Raw genomic sequence first — 18,662 nt, forward strand, 5'->3', positions numbered from 1 at the left:
ATGTCAAGAGCCAGCACTGCCAGGGTTCGGCTTCTCCCATGTGGCAATGCATGTTAAACTGAGCGAGAGGACACAAAGCCTGCAAAGCAGTGCGGTCTAGGACACTTTCAGCCTCGAGGGATCCATTAACATGAAAGAGAAGAGTCCCGAGAACTTGCACAAACATAGCTGTGTGGAGTTGATACAAAGCCATGCCACACAACAGACCCAACTGTTTTAGTTTATTCATCCAGCGAAGCACTTCAGGGCCTGTTTGTGAATATGTAAATTGAAAAAGAGAAACGCAATGGGCAAAAAGGGAGCAAAATGAAATGCAGAGCACAACAGGAATCCAAAGCTTACGATGATATTTACAGGGCTTGAATTGATGTTGTAAGGGACTGTTCCTGATGACCGTGAAATAGGAAACAATGTGTAGTTCAAAACAGCTTCATTAAAGGAGGCCCCAGTATATTTATGAGAGAGGGGTGATTCAATAATACAGAAGGGTCAGGACTCAGGATGCTACTTGTCTAGATTAGCAGATTTTTATTTTATTTGCTTAAATATTTTAACGGTGATGCTTTCTCTTTAAAAATGTCTAAATGGAAACGCCTTTACACAATATGGCCATACAAATCTGGAATTATATGACTACAATAATAATAATAAATATTCAAATTAAAATTTTTACAGTTGTATTGTAAAATTATATATATATATATATATATATATATATATATATATATATATATATATATATATAATTATTATTATTATTTTATTTTTTTGCATTGAAATATTATAATAATAATGATATAATTGTGTTTCAACATTTTTACTAGTAGTAGAAGTGGTAGCAATACATGTTTATTAATATAGCTAATCTTTATTATTTTTATTATTATTAAAATATTATTACAAAACATTTTTTAAATATGATTTTTCTGAAATTATTTTATTATTATTATTTTATAAAATGCTATATTAGAGGCTCGTCTGTTTGTCTGTAGGGTAAAAAACAGCTGGTAACACTTTAGGCAAGGCAAGTTTATTTATATAGCACATTTCGTACACAATGGTAATTCAAAGTGCTTTACATAAAAGAAAGTAAAATAATAATGAAGAAAAATAATGACAAGAATAAAACAAGCAATTTTAAAACTTTTAAAATTATTAAAACTGTACTTATTTAAAATGAATTTAAAACCGTTAGAAAATGATTTTACATAAAATTAAATTAAAAAAACAAAAATATATATTGCAATCAGTTCGGACATTGCACAGTGCTCATTCAATAAATGCACAGCTAAACAGATGAGTTTTAAGTCTAGGTTTAAATGTGACCAGTGTTTTAGCACATCTGATCTCTTCTGGAAGCTGATTCCAACTGCGGGCGGCACAGTAACTAAAGGAGGACTCCCCTTGTTTTGTGTGAACCCTTGGTATTTCTAACTGACTCGATCCTAATGATCTGAGTGCTCTGTTAGGTTTATATTCAGTGAGCATATCTGCAATATATTTCGGTCCTAGGTCATTTAGTGACTTATATACGAGTAAAAGTACTTTCAAATCAATCCTAAATGTAACTGGAAGCCAGTGTAAGGACCTGAGGACTGGTGTGATATGCTCAGATTTTCTGGTTCTAGTCAGAATCCTGGCAGCAGCGTTCTGGATGAGCTGCAGCTGTCTAATGGTCTTTTTGGGAAGGCCAGTGAGGAGCCCATTACAATAGTCCACCCTACTGGTGATGAAGGCATGAACAAGCTTTGACATAACTACTGAAACTAAGGTCTGTCTCCAGAATCACACCAAGAATAATGGTCTTTAGAATTATAGAACAATAATGAACTTTACATTAATGCATTAATTAACATGAACAAACCATGAACAATACATGTATTACTGTATTTATTCATCTTTGTTCATGTTAGTTAATGAAAATACAGTCATTCATTGTTAGTTCATGCTAATTCACAGTGCATTAACTAATGTTATCAAGCACAACTTTTGATTTGAATAATGCATTAGTAAATGTTGAAATTAACATCAACTAAGATTTATAAATGCTGTAGAAGGATTGTCCTTGCTTAGATCATGTTAACTAAAGTAGTCAACTAACATTAACTAATGGAGTTAAAGAGTTACCAAACAGCTTAACTCTACATTCCTAAGTTAAACTAGTCAAAACTAGACAGTTTCTATTCACTTCTCTATTCAGCTTGACCCAAATTGAAATGTACTGGTGTATATCATAACTAGATCTCTGGAGATTTGAGGCTGCGTGTTTCTGATGCAGTATATGCCATGCTTGCATGTCATTAACGCTGAGCCCCTTTTCAGCACGCTTCCCTGAGGAGAAGATTACGGTGTGGTCTGAATATTGCTTTATAAGAACAAGGTGCCAGAGATGTCAAGAGAAGCTCGAGCCGCAGTGCAACATGGGAAAACGACCCTGTTGGGGCGGTTTCTTTGGCATCCAGAGAGGAGAAGAGACCGTCTAAAGATCTTCCCAGACTCACAACAATGAATCAAGACTTTCAGGAGGGACGTGCAGATTGCATAAGACACACAAGACAGGTCGTCTCTGTCTACAGCAATACTGTGATCTGAATGGAATTTCCTTCATATAAAAGACCAGACAGCTTCTCGTGTTTCATGACATAATGGCGGTTGATTGAAGCGCTGCTGCAGAAATCAGTAGACGAGCATGCATTTATAAAGAGTTGCATGTTACAGGGATTTTACCATGGTTCATAAGGTTTTTGAACACTGAGAACAGTAAAGATAGAGAGGATGATAGACAGAACTATTGATAGACAGAACAACAGAATGATAGATAAAGTGATTGAGCATTAGCAATGTTAGTCATAGATAGATAGATAGATAGATAGATAGATAGATAGATAGATAGATAGATAGATAGATAGATAGATAGATAGATAGATAGATAGATAGATAGATAGATAGATAGATAGCACTTTAAAACAGGTGAGGAGCATCATTCCTCCTGCTGTGCACTGATCTGAAAATTGCTAGTTATTGCATGCTTCAAATTTGCATTCATACAGCAGTTCACGCATAATCCCTCAGTCTGTGTTTAAACACCGGGGTCCACGGCGTCTGTCTTTGATCAGCGTGAGGCCTGCGAACAGAACGGACGCAATCAGATTTAAGAAATAAAGAAGGACAGGGTAAATCTGCATGAATTATCGGCCCTTTGAAGTCACAGTGGCCCCCCGGAGAAACATCCAGGTGTGAGACTCTCCACGGTCTTCACGTACCTGCATGTGTGCAAGCTCAAATACCACAGCCTGGCAACCCCGCAGAATGAAACCGTGCCTGGGACTTATTTAATAAAAGGGATAACATGCAGGGAATGTGAGAGAAAAAAAAGTCCAGAAAAATGCTTTCAACCCCGAAACGCTCGATCTAAATGACAAAGAGATTAAAAAGCACATTTAAAAGTATAAAGACTAAAACCCTTTCAGCGTGTTTTTGTGTCGTTCCCGCACGTGTTTTGATACGTGTTTTCTCCTTCCCATGGGCCCTCTAAAGGGGCAAAACACGGCAGTTGTGCCAACACGGACATCTATGCGAGGCTGGGAAGAGGAGGAGGGGAGGTCAGCACTGACAGAAATAAATAGCATTCTCAGAGCAGCCGCTGTTATTGAGTCTTAATTAAAGCTGAGCTCAGCCGGCGACCCCGTCGTGATGAAACAGCGGGAATATTGCTATGACCCTGCCCTGCACGTCACCTCCATGCATCTTCACTCCACTGCACTGCATTCATTTGTTACAGATGCAAACTAATCTTTATTTAGCCATTATGTTTCCAATTGATTAATTAGCACTGATCAGTTCTTTCAAACTGTTTGAATGAGTCATGAATGAGTTCAATCACTTGTTAATTTACATGCTTCAAAATGTTTAAGAAAGAAATATATGCTGGAATATACTGCTATTTATTACTATATACAATTATACTGATGCATAATATGCACATTTTCCTTCCTTGTATGCATTGAATGAAAAAATAACCTTGTATGTTCCAATGACAATTACACACACACAATTTTTTGGTTATAAAAAATTAAATTTTTTGTATTAAATATGAATGATTATGATATATAAATATTTATATTAAAAATGGCAAAAAAGGCCCAAAAGCCTTGTAAAATATAAAATAATTAGTTTATTTTTATAGACATAAAATACAAATTTATAAATAAAATATACATTTAAGTATATTTAGTATTAAATTATATATTCTTTCTATATTATGTTGCTATTCATCGATATAATAGGTTAATATAGCACACAATTTTTTGCATAAATAAATTTATTAATTTATTTATAATATAAGATAATTACCGTATTTTCTGGACTATAAGTCGCACTTTTTTTTCATAGTTTGGCTGGTCCTGCGACTTATAGTCAGGTGCGATTTATTTATCAAAATTAATTTGACATGAACCAAGAGAAATGAACCAAGAGAGAACCTTACCGTCTCCAGCCGCGAGAGGGCGCTCAATGCTGCTCAGTGCTCCTGTAGTCTAACACTGAAGACATAGAGCGCCCTCTTGCGGCTGTAGACGTTAATGTTTTCTCTTGGTGCTTGGTTTTAAATAAATGCGACATAGTCCAGTGCGACTTATATATGTTTTTTTCCCTCATCATGACGTATTTTTGGACTGATGCGACTTATACTCAGGTGCGACTTATAGTCCGAAAAATACGGTATATACATATATATAATATTGTAATTTTGTATATATATATATATATATATATATATATATATATATATATATATATATATATAATTACAATAATAAAATGCTATTCTTAGCTGCAAAATCAAACAAAAAAAAATATTGAATAGTTTTTAGTCATACCGCCCAGCTCTAACACCAAGTCCTCTTAAAGTGAAAAACATATTGAATCTGCATCTCCGCGAACACAAACACTTCAAACCATGCATAAACACAGCTTAAACACTGATGTCTCAAGTCTTTCAGCATCCTCGAGCTCTCGCAGGAGAATACTGATGAAGCAACGCTCGTCTGCGTTCATTTGCCTCTCATAAAGGCTTGAGAAGCGTCTGAGTGTGTGACGAGGAAGAAAAACATCAACAGCTTTCAATTAACACAAAGACTTTAAACCAGTTCAGCCTTCTGTCGCTCTTGCCTGGCTGTCAGGTGTGAAGTACTGGCTGACTGAGCAAGTTTGCCCACAAAAAGACCATTTTACTCTCTACTGTGTCTTTTCCCTTACATTTAAGAGAAATTCAGAGATGTAAACACGAGTCCAGATTGAAAAACAAACACTTAGAAATGTCTGATTTTCATTCATCAGATCAAGTGCAATCTGAGCTCAAGACTAAATGACACTCAATATTAAACAGTGGCTTGTAATTCAATCTACACCATTTATCACTGATGTGTTTCAAAATGATCAGACTTTGGTTTTTGCCATGGAACGTGATCAAATTGACTATTAAAATGCAAACACAAATTTTTCTAAAATTATGTGTTGATTAGATTTTTGAAAGAAGTTTCTTCTGCTCACCAAGGCTGCACTTTTTTGATAAAAAAACTACAGTAATATTGTGAAATATTATTATCAATCAAAAGAACTGTTTTCCACTTGAATATATTTTAAAGTGTATTTTATTTCTGTGATCAAAGCTGTATTTCCAGCATCATTACTCCAGTCTTCAGTGTCACATCAGAAATCAGTCTAATATACTGATTTGCTGCTCAAGAAGCAATTAGAAAACAGCTGCTTTTTAATCATTTCAAGGAAACCATGATTTTTCTGGATTCTTTGATGAATGGTGCAAAATAGTATCTACTTGAAATATTAATCCTTTGTAACGTTATGTTTTAACTGTTACTTTTGGTCAATTTAATGCATCTTAGCTCAAAAAAAAAACAACCGTTTAGAACAATTGTGTTCATTTAATCTGAAAGAGGGACTTACACCATCATACCATACAGTATTAAAAAATAAATAAAATAAAACAGAATATAACCAATCAGAAAACAATCAGCAACTGCCTAGCAACATCTTATCAATCAACCAATCAGAGCACTAAAACTCAAAAACTATAAAGTATTTAAGGCAAGCATAATATTGCTATATTTAAACAATTGTATAATTTCAATCAAGTTTTACTTTTGAATTAATTGTAACTGAACTGAATTGAACAATTACATTTCTGGAAGGAACATCGAAGACAAAGTTTACAATCCATTAAATCCCTGAAATATAAAAGAGAAACTAACTTCTTCTTCTGGGCAAAGTCATAACTTCATATTTGTTTGTTTATTTGTGTTTTTTAGGAGTTTTGGCAGAAAAGCTCTGCATGTGCGTAACGATGCGAAGCTGCAGTGTTTCAGGCCTGTAAAGTGAGTGGAATGTTGCTGTTATTGCTGTCCTCGCAGCACAAGTTTGCTGTTGAACCCGTCCAGGATTTCCACAACAAAACAGCAGTGCGGCCCCACACCCACTACTTCCTCCTATTCTGCTCCAACAGGAAGCACAACCTCTGTATACTCGTTCCCACAAAACGTCCTTGGCTAGATCCCGAGCGCTGCACTTGTGGCGCTGGTTAGTTCAAACACTCTCCTGTCGTGTCTCATAGAAGCCCGCTGCTCAAAGAAAACCATTTCACACGTCTTGGTTGAGTAAAATGTAACCCATGTTTCTGTGCCAAGCGAGAAAGTCCCGCCTCTCTGGCTCCGTGCACCAAATTAAAGGTCAGAAATCAGAAGATGGGCAGCAATGCATAGAGAGGTCAACGTTCCTCGCTGGGTTTGGGTTTTGCCACATGTGCTTTAGGCCGGGGAGGAGAGGACTGTGTGGTCAGAGCGAGACCAAACCGAAGTACCACTCACGTCTGCGCAAAACACTCTTCTCTCAGAGCATTGAGTTGGTTTATGAATGAGAAAAAAGGCCATTTCAATATTCTCAGCTCTTATTAAAGCCAACATGTTTGCGTGATTACAAAATACTTACGACTAGAGCTGTGAAGACTGCACACATATGTGGGTCGCCCAGTTCAAAGTAGAACAAAAACACGATTTGAACCTAAATTGATATAATATAAATATGCTGGCCGATATTTTTATCCACAGCAACTTATAATACACTAATTTTAGATGCAGTACAAGCTCAAGAACACTGAAGTCACCAGATATGAGCACGATATCAACAACTCTACCGTTACTCTGTCACATCTGTGTAAGACTGAAACTGACATTTCATAAGGACTTAATACAGTATTGTTCAAAAGTTCGGGAGAAGAAGGCTGCATTTCTCTGATCAAAATCAGTAATATTCTGAAATATTTTTACAATTTAAAATAAGTGTTTTCTATTTGATTATCTGTTAAACTGTCATTTATTCCAGTGATGAAAGAAAATCAGAAATCATTTTAATATACTGATTTGCTGCTCAAGAAAATGTATTATTATTATCAATTTATAATTTTATGCAAACTGTGATGCTTTTTTAACATGATTCTTGAATATAAAGTTCAAAAGAACAGCGTTTATTTGTAATAGAAGTCTTTTTGCTAAATTATAACGGAAACTGAATCCAACTACAGTACAACTTGTAGTCAAACAAAGGTTTTGAACGGCAGATACTAGTGTAAATGACTGCAAACAATACATACATTAACTGCTATAATGAATCAAACACTTATTTTACATGACATGCGTGCAAAAAAAAAAATTAAATGCATATACTTCAGTGACACATGAAGAAACAAAATCCTCGAGGTTCTCACCAATTCTAATCACCGCAATATGGCCAGATATCGTCCAACTAAACAGATTTTGTGGGGAACTCTGTCAGAAACTGAATCCAACTAATCAAATTCTCTCTATATAATTAATCTAGTTTAATACTTAGTAAATGTCAGAGAGCATATAGCAAAAAGAGCCTGTGAAACAGTTGTTTGTTAGTAAGTCTATCACAGCGTGCCCTTTTCTCGATGCCAAGAGCAGATGAGCTCCACTACTGCAATCATTTTTCAGATGTGATGTTCTGCTTTGAGCGCCTGTTAGCATCACAGCTGAGAAATGTTAAGCAAAGAGGCAATTTGGCAAATTCTCAAGCTCTCCGCTTGTTGTACCTGCAATGAATGCTAAAAGATCAAACAAACAGACGGAAGACAGCGATGATCTCTGCTTCTCTGAGCGGAGGAAAATACTGTATAGAGCACATGAAGACGACGACCAGGGAACGAGAGACGTCTTCACCTGTAACCTGGAATAAAAGATGCGAAGCCCCGCCCACACACTCACCTTCGGCCACTTGGGGTTAAGGAGGCGGGCTTTGACTGCATCGTCCAGGGCGTTCTGGTACTGGCCCAGTTTGAGGTGGGCGGCCGAGCGGTTGCTGTACAGGATGCAGTTCTGCGGGTCGGCGCGCAGGGCTTCGCCATAAAGCTTCACAGCCGTCTGGAAGTCTCCCAGTTGGCAGGCCTCGTTGCTTTGCCGCACCTTCTCCATGAACTCGGCCTTGCTGAGGCCCGGGCCATCGGTGGCGGCATGCCCAGCCCTTCCCAGCGCTCGCGCTCCAAACAGACCAAACTACACGGGAAGAGACACATCAGAGAGATGCATTAGTGGATTCAGGTTATTACCTAAATGAAACATGCTTTTCATGCAGCAAAGGGTGCATTAAATTCATCAAAAGTGACAGTAAAGATTTATAATGTTACAAAATATTTATCTTCCAAATATTTCTCTTTCTGTTCTTTTGAACTTTCTATTCATCAAAGAATCCTGGAAAATAAACGGTATCACCGTTTTCACAAAAATATGAAGCAGCACAGCTGTTTTCAACATTGATAATAATCTGAAATGTTTCTTGTGCAATTTTCTTGACTGAAAATTCAGCTTTGCATCACAGGAATAAATTACATTTAAAATATATTCAAATAGAAAACAGCTGTTTTTAATTATTTTAGATTTCTTTTATCAAATAAATGAAAACTTGGAGAACATAATACAATTTTTTTTTTTTGATGAATAGAAAGATCAAAATAATAGCATTTATTTAAAATATAAATCTTTTGAGGAATTTAATGTGTTCTCACTGAATAAACTTCTTTTAAAAAACAAACGTACAGAGCCCAAGCTTTTGAACAGTAGCGTCATGACTCGTAGTTTTTTATGTGACAGATATGTAAATAATGGCAAATATTTACACTAACTGTCAAAACGATTCAAACACTTATTTCACACAAATTGCACATAAAAGAATAACAGAAAATATATAATAATCTCAATATGGTCAATTACTGGCCAATTAACCATCCGAACCAGTTTATCTATAAATAGCAATGACTGAAGAATCTAACAAACATTACATAAGTGACATGTTTGCAGTTAGCATATTAGCATAAAGTCTTAAAAGCACAGCCTAAGCGTCAGAGGAAGGGTGATCAATTGTTTTTGGTGCATCTTGACTGATTATTGTAAGTGAGAAGAAAACATAACCTGACTCACGTTGACTTCAACTCACCTCTGCTGTATTTGTATGCCTGCATTTGTTGTGTTCAACGTGTAGCAGAGCGGCTTTGCAGGGTTTTAGGATTATATTGGCAGGGGCTAGCACAAAGCGATCACAGAGGAAACCTTTTTCTTAATCTCCTTGGAAGTATGAAGGAAACCCTTGAAAAAAGCTCAGCAGTACAGCCCTTCTGAAAGGCTGTAAGAACAGGCCATGAAACTGAATGTCACAGAATACTAATACAAATCAACTTCTGTAAGAGCACACACTAATGCACTGAAATGTTGTACAAACAGCCGAAAAAATAATAAATATATGATGCGTCTGATAACAGACAGGATGCCTGATAATACCATTTTCAATTCAAATGTTAATGCATTTGTAGTACTTTTCTCAATGCATTGTTCTGGGATGTTTATGTACATAAGGAAGAAACCCTGAGAGGAGCTAAGACTGTTTTAGATGCATAGAGTACATAAATATTCAAGCAGATGTAATCCAGCTTCACTTCCGTTCAAATTTTGAGGTTGGTAAGATTTGAATGTTTTTAAAAAGCTCACTAAGGCTGGATTTATTTAAAAAAAAAAAAAAAAAAAAAAACAGAAAGCATTATGCTGTAGTATAAATCCATTGCATATGCACACATGATGAATAGACATTGCTTATGCAAGATATTTGATGTGAAGAGCACATGAGATGCATTGTAAATCTGTACCAATTTTCATGTTTTAAATGAAATCAAGCATTGAAACATATAACTCTATCTGGACAAGCATTTCATATTTTTGAAACCTAGTAAAACAGTGTTTAAATTAAGCTATGATTCCAATGTTGGCTTTATCAGAATATATTTATTCATTTTATATTGATTTAAATTGATGATAAATTGGCAATTATAGCTGCTATGGTGAAGACACATGTATACAGTGGGTATAAAAAAAGAATCATCCCCCTTTTTGTTGCTTTTCAGCCTGAAATGAAGACGGACATTGCAAAGTCTAGATAGGTTTGTAGAGACAAATCACAACAGACTGAAGGCTGCAAATAAAGCAAAAGGTGGCTCAACAAAATACTGAGACAAGCATCTGATCCTTTTTCCAACTCCAACTTCCAGTGATTCAGATTACCGTATTTTCCGGACTATAAGTCGCACTTTTTTATCATAGTTTGGCTGGTCCTGCGACTAATAGTCAGGTGCGACTTATTTATCAAAATTAATTTGACATGAACCGAGAGAAATGAACCAAGAGAAATGAACCAAGAGAGAACATTACTGTCTCCAGCCGCCAGAGGGCGCTCTATGCTGCTCTATGCTCCTGTAGTCTACACTGAAGACATAGAGCGCCATAGTATAATAAATAAATGCGACATAGTCCAGTGCGACTTATAAATGTTTTTTTTTCTCCTCATCATGACATATTTTTGGACTGATGCCACTTATACTCAGGTGCGACTTATAGTCCGAAAAATACGGTATTACATTTTTTCTGACATGTTGGTGTTTTATGACCCTTCACTTTTATGTTTGAAGTTGCACTTGAGAAAACTAAATCTGTGCCTGTCTTTATTTAAGGCTGTAAAGCAACAAAATGTGATTATTTTAAAGAGGGGAGATTCTTTTCTATACCCACTGTATCTACAAGAAAGATTTGGTTATGTGAACACAACAAAACATTTGCTAAAATAGCTGAGGAAGACTAAAGGAAAATGGGTCAAAATTGCTAAAGCTATTTCTTTCAAAATAATACCATGTATTCCAAAGCCACAACGCCGGCATCAGGCCGTGCTCATTGTTTTGGCTGTGGGGTCGATTCCTCGGGGAGACACACACCAGTGGCTCCTGCTGACTTCAGAGAACACAGGAAATTTATGACTAGCCACCTAAGAGTTTCACATCTGGAGAATTCCCAAGAGCGACAGGGAAAAACAGGGAGGGGACGGAGACGGAGAGAGAGAGAGAAAGTTAAACAGCAGGCGAGGAAAGCCACGCCAGCCTGTAATCTCACACACAGGCCACACCCCTCTTCCCTTCTGCAGGAATTCTGGGATAGCACAGCGGGATAATTACTTCCAGAGATGCCAAAAGGAAGAGCCGGAGCGCTAGAGCAACAGAACGAGAGAAGGAGAGAAACTAAAATGGGCAGGAAGAATACTGCGCATCAGCTGGATGGAAAATAAACACAAAGAAAAGCGAGTGAAGCTGAATTTTATACTGATTTACAACATCAAGAAGCAAAACAGCTTAATGACTGTGAGAAACAGAAACGAAAACTAGTGTATTCAGCTCCTCTGAGAGACTCAGGTTCAGAAAGAGAAGTTCACGAAACTTGATGAGCCGCCCACATCATTTAAAGGCATCATTTAGACGCATATGTAATAAGCAGGCAAACACATTATACTTCCTCCTGAAAGACCTTCTTTTAGCCAAAATCTAAAACAGTAATCTATGCTTTCCAGACAATTTCCAGCCCAGAATGCACTGCAACAAGCTTTGTGAATCCAAAATGAATCCAACATAGCAATAAATTTCATTAAACACTGGAAAATAATGATATTATACTTAATATTTAGCCCAGTATTGTGTCTATAACGCTATATAAATGTTAAAGGCAAGTAACACTGAATTAAACACGACTGAAATAGTATTTTCCAGCAAAACATACTCCAATAATCTTTTGTTTTATTTCCAACTTAAAAAAATTTTGTTGGTGGGCAGTAAAATGGATTAAAAATAGACCAGCAGAAACTCGAAAAAATAATAATAATAAATAATTAAATAAATAAAATAATAATAATGGTAACAATTAATATTTTATCCTTTCTCTGGCTTTGCCTACTTTACATTTTAAAATTATTTGTATTATTTTATTTTTATTCAGCATTTGGGATTTTTTATGTTCATTCTGGAAAATGGTAGCAATTTATATATATATATATATATATATATATATATATATATATATATATATACACACACACACACACACACACACACACACAAATACATAAAATGCTATTATTTTCCAGAACATGTCACATTATATAATTTAATTAATGTCAACCAAAACATGCGCACACATTTGTATTTATATAGATCCAATAGTCTTTTTCACATCAGACATCTAATTAAGATTAAATAATCATTTCTCCATGGCATGGCCCCGTCAGTCACAGATTAATGAGCCAAACTCTCAATTAAAAACTCTCAGTCAAAAAGTATGAAAGTTGCTCTGACACCAGAACAACCACCAACATTAAGTCAATTAATGCTTATTTTTTTACTCTGATTGTTTTTTTTTACATTCAGTTCTGTGGTGTGGTTTGAACGCGTCCTGTTGTTCTGAAGCTTCAGGAAAGTCTGGCGAGATCTACATCCACCCTGCAGGCCAGACACAGATAACAGTGTTAGCCGTATTTATGTTGGCCGCTGTCTATATGGGCAGATAATGAGAGCCTTGGTGGAGCTAATTCTGAACAGACAGATTTGGTCGAGTCAGTGAAGAGATGGAGCCGGTGGTCATCTTCATCTTCAGCTGAAACAACACAGAGAAGACCTCACAATGATCAGCACGAGCACATATACAACGCCAGCTTCATCCGACAGTCCAAAAATAACAGCTGGAAACTGTTAATACGGCCAAACGCCGTATTAATCCACATGCTGACTGTAGTCACAGGCTTCTCAATGATCTCTGGACACGCACTAATTCAATTAGCAATTTGATTGATTATCATTGAGTCCACATGGCCAGAGAACAGCAAGACGGCACCAAATCTGAGCTCATGTTGGTCAAGAACCAAACCAGCACTGTCAAATAATGATCTTAGAATAATTCACTAGTGAATGGACTTTCCAATCCTATATGAGAACATGACATTTTCATTTAGAAATTAAAAAGAGTGTAAAAAGACGAGCTGCAAAAATGTCTCATTTTAAACATTTGGACATCACAAAAACAAATTGAAACACATGACCTCCCAAATTTGTTGTTCAGAAACTGAAATTAAGCAAGTAGGTTATTATTTAATAAATTCCAAGATAATTTACACTAACCAAAGTTTGGAATATTATTTATTTATTTGTTTGTTTCTTTAAATTTTAGATTATATTTTTATATATATATTTTTTATGTTTATATATTTATATCTTTTATTGTATTTATATTTTCCTTTGGTAAGAAGCATCTCATGCTCACCAAGGCTGCAGTGCAGTTATTTGATCCAAATCAACAGCAAAAACAGTAATACTGTGAAATATTTGTACAATTTAAAATAGCTGTTTTCTATGTGAATATATTTTAAAATGTAATTTATTTCTGTGATCAAAGCTGTATTTTCAGCATCATTACTCCAGTCTTCACTGTCACATGATCCTTCAGAAATCAGTTGCTGCTAAAGAAACATTTCTGATTATTATCAATGCTGAAAACAGTTTTGGAGCTTTGGAGATAAAGTCTTTTTTTTCCCCGAATTGGTTATGAACAGCAAGTCAAATTTATTTGAAAAAGAAGGTTTTTAACATTCTATGTATTTGCGGTCACATTTAATGAATCATTGCTGAATATACATATTCATTTCATTAAAACAAAAATCCTTAACGTAATCAATTTCACCTACTAGCTATGCAACTGCTGCAAAAATGAACGAATGCTAAGTGAAAGCTCTCTCCCCTTTAAAATAATCTACAGCACAAGAAAACGATAATGCAGCAACATTAACAATGATGTATCTGCTCTAATGATCAATAAACTAAATCTGACGTCTGTTTATGCACATCATAAACTGAGGACACTGAGGACAGTGCTTTATTGGTACTGGCATGGTGTGTGTTTGTTATTAGTAACAGCAACGGATTATCCAAGCATGGTGTGAAAATTGATTTGGGTAAAAATATATAAAGGCTGTTTTTCCCTCATGCTTTGTTCTTCCTGTCTGATCGCCGCTCACTTCAAACTGAGCCAATGTTTAAACTCAAACTAACACCACCAGACGCTAACCTCAGCATGCAAACAAGGCCTTTTAACCTGTCTAGAGCCGGCACAGGTCATGACAATCCACAGACACAACAAGGAAATCTTCTCGTGACCCTCCAAACCAATAAAGTGTCTCTCAATAAACCTGTCAAGAGCCAGGGTTGTCAAAGTTAACCAAAACGATTAAAAATGGTTTACTGTAACTGAAAAGAATCTGGAATAAAATGATATATAAACGTGTCGCTGTCAACAGAGCTGTTTCTGACAAAAGGGTGTTGTTTTACACGACCACTGAGGAGTTTTAACTAATGTATGATGCAAACATTTCATGGAGACCTTAAAGAATCATACCAACTTGTGGAAACTGGGCATCCAATATCCACTTTAAGAGCAGTCATATTTAACACCAAAATCAAATGAAAGAGATAAGAAATGACATTTTGCTTAAAAATGAAAGTGACATTTTTGAAGAAAATTAAGCCTGCTTTCAGTACCATACATATATACATACATATATATATATATATATATATATATATATATATATATATAAATATCATAACATATATATTGCATCCTGCCATTATTTTTAGACCAACAGTTTGACACACCAAACAAAGTTGATCCCTGTGTCTCACTGCTTCCGTGTCTGTCTGGCCGTTCGTGATCCCACCCCTCGGTCTCGAGCAGGTCAGGAGGCTGAGTCACATTCCTGGGAAAATGAAAACAAGCCTCTCCTCTGGCAGGCATCAGGCGGCCGATGGAGAAGTTGATGCCCGCTCAGAAGGGCCCACGAGATGTCGGCTGTCTGTCCACTGCAGAGGATCCATTGCTGAGACAATGATGCAATGCTACATTTCTCAAAAAACAAACTCATCTACATGTTGGATGGCCTGAGGATGAGGACAATGACAGCTAATTTTCATTCTTGGGTGTACTATTTCTAAATATTTAAATTCTATTGACTATTTCTTAATATTATTAATTCTCAATAATTTCTTGTTTAACTGACTCAAGTCGGTTAAAGTTATGCAAGTTATTGTGCAACTGATAAACTGCAAGTAACAATGTAGATATGAAAACAGCACATAAATGAGGTTTTAAACTTAATAAATCAACTTTTATAAGTCCAATCAAGCTCTACAGTATTTTGGCACAAAACACTTCCCATTTTGTACACTGAAAAAAAAATGTTGTGGAAACAATTCTCACTCAGAAATTGCTAATAAATTTCCCAAATAATTGCAAAGAGTTGGCAAGTAACACTAAATTTTGAATTAGAAAGAAATAATATGATCTTTGTTTTGAAATGAATACATTCCCATGTTTGATTTTAAGGACATCTAAGTTTTGAAGAAAAACTACTTTGGCTGGACCATAGTTCAGCTAGTTGGTGCATATTCTTTGCATGATATTTTTGCGATCAGGATGCATGTGTGCATGGAATTTTTTTCTGGAAAACAAATGATCAAATATGACTGGAGGCATGGGAAAGTTTATCTTTGAGTACAGTTGCTGTTCATGGTTGGTGACTATTGCCAGTAAATATTTCATTCAAGTTGATTTGTGTACTCTGCCAAAAACACCAGCTACACTGAAGAGTCTGCTGTCCCATGAAACACCCCCAACTGATTCAATTGGAAATTCTCTCAGCATTCTCTCCGTCTGGGTTCAAAGAAAACACAGGTGCACCCATGAACATCTTGTGAGTCTGAAAACACCACAAAACAAGTCATGGTCTGCTGGAAACAACCACGGTGACAACATGATGTGAGCTACATCCTACTCCCTACTGTAAGGTACAGTACACACTGAGTGTCACTGACAATATCTGACTTCCTCCATCTGGATAAAAGAAATAAGAAGAAGAAAAATGTATACTAAAAATCAGTATATATATATATACACTACAGTGTATATAAAATAATACTAAATAAACAATGATAAGAACATGTTTGAGTCATATTTAACACACAAAAAAACAATGAGATAAGAATTATATTTTGCTATTTTGTTTTTAACAGCATTAATATTTTTGCATTCTGACATTTTTCACAAATGAGCAAAGTTTCAACCCAAGAATTCTGATTACTGTAATACAAAAATTAAAATCTCTAGCTTGTGAGCTATATATTTATGTTTTAAACAAGGCAACATGATGCATCAAGTTTCTTTGCCCACTAAATCAATCAATTAATCAATCAAAGACTATCAATTCTTGACAGTGCAACTATATTTATATCTGTGTCAAAATAAAAACATAACAAATGAAGACAAAATAACAATAGCAGCAGCAGCAAACAGCAGATCAATAATCCTAAAACAATGCAATGCATGCTGGGAGTTAATAAAGCAGCAATACTGAACGATATGAAATTGTTTGCACAACTCTGTCAGATGTTTTCAACAACATAAATAGTTTGTCTAGCATGTGTCTTTAATAGGTTCACATAAATTCAGGTCTGAGACTAAAAAAGGCCTGTGTCAGGGATTTTTAAAAGTTGCCTTTTTTTAACAGATTTATACACTTTTTTTGCCATTTATCTGACACTTTTATCTAAAACAATGAAAATGTATCTGTACAGTAACCCAACGTGAAGCGTTTTCACATCAACTTGTGCAGGGCTTGAACCTACAAACTCTAGGTCACCAGCCCAGATATTACACCATCCATCTCATTATGGATTTTCATGATGCCTGTCATGATTGCTTACTGTCTGTGATTTTTTCAGCATGATTCAGAATTATGAAAGTGTTAAATTCAACTTAAAAATACACTAGGTAATTTATCCCATTAAAGCATTTCATGCAAACTCACTCTAAATCTATTAACAGCAGCAATGACATGTTACTCAACAACAATCTAAACTTGCATAATAACGCTCTAGATCTAAAAAAAAAAAAGAGTACTGGAAGGAATCTCAAACACTGAAAGCATGTCAAACTTGACAGTTTTTAGTGTATGTGGCTTTATACACGAAAACAGGAAAGCCAGCTCTAATGGAAACACACCGCAGTAATAAATCCAGTTTTACATCACATTGTAACACACAACACAATCAAGCCTCACGTTTCACACCATTTGTGCGTTTATTTACCTTTTCGCGTCTTGTCCCTTGTTTCTCCATCCTGTCCTGCTTTAGTAGTATCCAACTGTTTCAAACTCTCATCCCATGATACTTCACACGCTCCGAGTGCATGAGAAACAGCCTCGTTACCAGACTAAAAGTGTTGATGCATCAATGAATTCACGCTCGGAAACGTTAATTAAAGAAAGGCGCAGCAGCTCTTCAGAAAACAGTTATTCCAGAGGAAAGTTCGCCATGTTTTTCTTCTCTCCTCCCGGTAAGAGGCGGTTCAGATGCTTTCAGTAGTTCAGGGCTTCAGTTACTCTTTATGACATCAGACGGAGTTGAGTTACATACTGTGACTAGTTACTATCGGCCTAAATCACGATGTGACGTCACTGGGGCGTCTTTCTGAACTTTTACTCTGTCAAATTATTGAGTGACCAAATATTTTCAAACTGTGACGATGTAAACATTTAGGCTACTGACCATTAAATGACAGTCCGTTTATAAAAAAAAAAAAAAGTCCGTTTAGTAAATCGCAACAGCGCAGCTATAGTTAAAATGTTATTGCTGTTTGCTATTATAGTTATTGGCTGTTGTTATAAATTACGATATTTTAAATAATATAATTATAATAATATTTTAAAATATGTAATATATACAGTAAATATATAAATATGTAAAATATAAATGATTTACAAAAATACTAGGCCTCGCCATGATAAAGTGATGATAATATGACAGTAGCCTATTATTTATTGATTTATTTTGGTGGTAACCTACTGACTGATTAATATATAAATGTAGGCCTATCAATTTACCGTGTAATTCACCATTTACAAACAATAAATAAATAAGGTAGTAGAACTTTGTAAGTGTAGGCCATACTGGACTTGAACATGACCAAAGTCGATTCATATAAAGATATCTTTATTAATTAATGTACATGTTATTTACAATTGTACACACATTTACAACGCTCGCTTGTTACATAAATTCAGATATAGTGCAATATTAGGTAGGCGAGATCAAAAAAAAATATCGTAACAACATATCCAGATATTTTCAGCGCATGCGCAAATGCATCCTGCTAGTTATAGTTAAATAG

At 35.6% G+C, this 18,662-nt stretch overlaps 1 protein-coding gene across 2 annotated transcripts in view; it reads right to left on the reverse strand.

Moving 5' to 3' along the window:
- LOC132132242 (tetratricopeptide repeat protein 28-like) overlaps nucleotides 1-17,932 on the reverse strand; it is a 254,837-nt gene extending 236,905 nt beyond the window's left edge. For both annotated transcript variants that reach the window (XM_059544582.1, XM_059544581.1), the window contains exons 1-2: nucleotides 17,582-17,932; nucleotides 8,298-8,585 (exon numbers count right to left, since the gene is read on the reverse strand). In XM_059544582.1, the coding sequence (XP_059400565.1) occupies nucleotides 8,298-8,585; nucleotides 17,582-17,611 (318 nt within the window). In that variant the 5' untranslated portion in view covers nucleotides 17,612-17,932. The remainder of the gene's footprint in view (nucleotides 1-8,297; nucleotides 8,586-17,581) is intronic.
- Nucleotides 17,933-18,662: the final 730 nt, after the last annotated feature.

Source organism: Carassius carassius, chromosome 49 (genome assembly GCF_963082965.1).
Source record: "Carassius carassius chromosome 49, fCarCar2.1, whole genome shotgun sequence".
In the NCBI taxonomy this organism is placed as follows: Eukaryota; Metazoa; Chordata; class Actinopteri; order Cypriniformes; family Cyprinidae; genus Carassius; species Carassius carassius.